Genomic DNA, 2,777 nt, shown 5'->3' with positions numbered 1-2,777 from the left:
GCACAGCCCCAGCTGCCTGCAGCGGCTGTAACGGGAGGCGTCAACTCATCTCCTGGTTAAAGCCTGTCTGCGATCTGCATCCCACTTCTCTTCTTGTCCACGCATCTGCCTAAGGATCTTCCCTTCCACACAATGCAGGGGAACAGCAGTGACAAACAAAATATTTTTAATACCCAACCCCTTCAGGCACAGAGCGCTGCGGAGTGAAGACGTCTGGGCTAGACATCAGCCTGTTCCTGGCTCTTTCGGAGCTGTAACGATCGCTCTCAATGTTCTTCCGGAAGGGACTGGCTGTCTGAAGTTAATTTACAAAACTTTCTTACATCTTTCAGCACTGCCAAAGCCTCCCACAGAATCAGCTGCCGGGGCTGCCAGGATCTCTCGCAGATGTACCAGGGCACAAGCCCACGGTGACAAAGGCTGTCTGTGTGGAGCTGCTCAACCTTGATGCATTAGGATGCGTCGTAGGAGCACTCGCCTTTCCTCTCCGGGCTGTCCCTCCCGGTGGCACCTCTCCCAGGGCAAAGACATTTTTTTCCGTGCCAGCGTTTGCGTGCCAGGACGTTTGGAAGCGTTACTGACCCTCTGTGTACTCGAGCCCCTTGGCTCCAGCGAGCGCAGAGGATCCCTCCTTCCTGGGAGCCGCTCCAGGGTGGAGGGGACTCTCTGTACCTCGGGGAAGCGGCACACAAAGACCTGTTGTGAGGGGAGAGGGAGAGGCAACGCAGGCAGCTGGGCTGGGAATGCTGGGGATGAGGCAGATGCTACCTGGGTGCTCCCCCTTCCCTCCAGCATCACAGGCACAGCCTCCGAGACCACAGAATTTCTTGATCTTTTCAGTTTCTAGCAGATACAGCTTGGCAGGAGCCAAGACAAGCGGCCCAGTAGCAGCACCTCGGGCACTCTGAGGATGGAGGAAAGCCGTCTGTCAACACCCCGGTCAGCGAGCGAGCCGCACGCTTCTTTAGCTCTTTTACCACGGGCAATGCCAGCCAGCTCTCTCTCCTCCCCCAGAGAAAAAAGGGAAACCAAGTAAAAGAGGACTTTTCCTGTCATTTCACATGCCAGTGGAGAGGACTGGAACCTGACCACCTCCTCCCACCCCCCAAGTCGCTCAGAATCAGAAGAGAGGTCACAAGCAGAGGCCAACCCTGGCGCCAGCGCAGAGGCGACGAGCTCCGAGGCAAAGGGCTGGCAGGCTCTGCCAAAACCCCACACATGAATCCTGCAGATGTTTTTATTTTCTTGGCTGCTTGGAACCTTGCGCACTGCTTCCTCTCTGCTCTGCCATAAACGCGCAGGCAGCTCGGATCCAGGCAGCCCCAGCTCCATGCCAGGCTCTCCGCTGGCAGAACCCGATGTCCCCGGCAGCACACTGGGTGGGGAAGCTCGCGGCTTTCATGCCGAGACCAATAATTTACACCAGACACCCACTACGCCAGCTCCCGAAAACTTGGGTTTTGATCAGTCAGCGCTGCATCTCCTCCCCTGCCCTGCAGAGTCAAAACAATTCTGCGCCTATTAACTTTGCTGTCAAGAGCAGAATTAAACCCTCACATTCCCCCGGGGACACGGGGCAGGGAGGAGAGACTGACAGAGGGAAACAACACAAATTGAAAACTACAGCAAGAAACCATTTGCTATTCCAACAAGATCGGTATGAAAGTTGTAAATTAGGAGGTCAAAATAAAACCGCAGTTAAAAAAAAACAAAAAAAAAACCAAAAACACACAAGCCCTAGAGCTGAAAATTCTCACCGAGGCCGGGGTAGGTCCTGCGCTTGCTGAGATTGGCCGATTTCACCAGGAACATGCAGGATTGATGAGTCATCCAAGAACAGAAAATCAGCAGCAGAGCTCCCAGGACAATGCCGCACTGGAACAGGAGGAGAGGGGAAGAGACAAGCGCGAGATGGAATGGCAGTCGCTCCGCACAGCCTCCCTGCCGGCCCTCACCACCTCCAGGCTTCCCCCGGATCCCCAGCCACACTTTTCCCTGTTAAAGGAGTTCCCACGACTTGAGAGCCGCTGGGAGAAACATGATGTACGCACTTAATTTTCCTCTCTCTGCAGCCCAAGGACGATGCAGAGCAGCTACCTGCTTCCCACAGCTTGCGCCAGCGAGTGAACCGGGAGCTGTCTGTGGAGCAGAACTTCCACAGTTCCCCCCTTTCATGCCACCGGGGCTCCCCAGGGCTCTCAGCAGGTTCACAAACAGCAAACAGAGACCACTCCTGCCCTCCAGGTGTGACCTCTGCTACAAACTTATTTAATGAGAACTATCTGAGAGCATAAACTAACCACCACGCTCGCTGCCAGCGCTGTCCTGCCTTGCTGGCTCACGCATTGCCAGCGGGGCACGTTAAAGGCCGGACACTCTTTAAGCAGGGGACTTTAAGCAGGTACAAGCGGTGCCAGCTGTGAACCACAGCCCTTCTGCTGCATTTAAACCCGATGCTGCCAAGGGGACAGCTCCTGGAGAGGGGCAGCGGGGCCACAGCTCAGCACAGGGGCTCAGCACCGGCTTTGCAAACGCCTCCGAGCTGACCTACCTTTACCCTACAGACAAATTCTCTAACTTTTTTCCCTTCTATTCACAAGAAAGGCAGAAATGATTACTGGGAGACCCTACAACAACGACAAACACGTAGTTCAGTACAAGAGATGTCCAGTTTCTGTCTCAGTGCTTTCTTCGCTGACCATCCCTTCCCAACCACCTCTCACAACACTGAGCCACCCTCCGAATCGGGACCAGGGGCAAATGTGCAGGTGTGGCCT

At 55.1% G+C, this 2,777-nt stretch overlaps 1 protein-coding gene across 1 annotated transcript in view; it reads right to left on the bottom strand.

Moving 5' to 3' along the window:
* The window catches only part of SLC38A10 (solute carrier family 38, member 10), a gene marked incomplete at both ends in the record, with an annotated part of 20,977 nt that extends 18,982 nt beyond the window's left edge, over window positions 1–1,995 (bottom strand). Inside the window, one exon of the mRNA XM_010073867.1 lies at window positions 1,758–1,995. Coding sequence (XP_010072169.1) covers window positions 1,758–1,995 — 238 coding nt within the window. The remainder of the gene's footprint in view (window positions 1–1,757) is intronic.
* Between the last annotated feature and the right edge of the window lie 782 nt (window positions 1,996–2,777).

The sequence above is a fragment of the Pterocles gutturalis genome, unplaced genomic scaffold, assembly GCF_000699245.1.
Source record: "Pterocles gutturalis isolate BGI_N339 unplaced genomic scaffold, ASM69924v1 scaffold36647, whole genome shotgun sequence".
In the NCBI taxonomy this organism is placed as follows: Eukaryota; Metazoa; Chordata; class Aves; order Pterocliformes; family Pteroclidae; genus Pterocles; species Pterocles gutturalis.
Note: the sequence above shows the minus strand (reverse complement) of the source record. Positions and strands in the feature narration are given on the sequence as shown.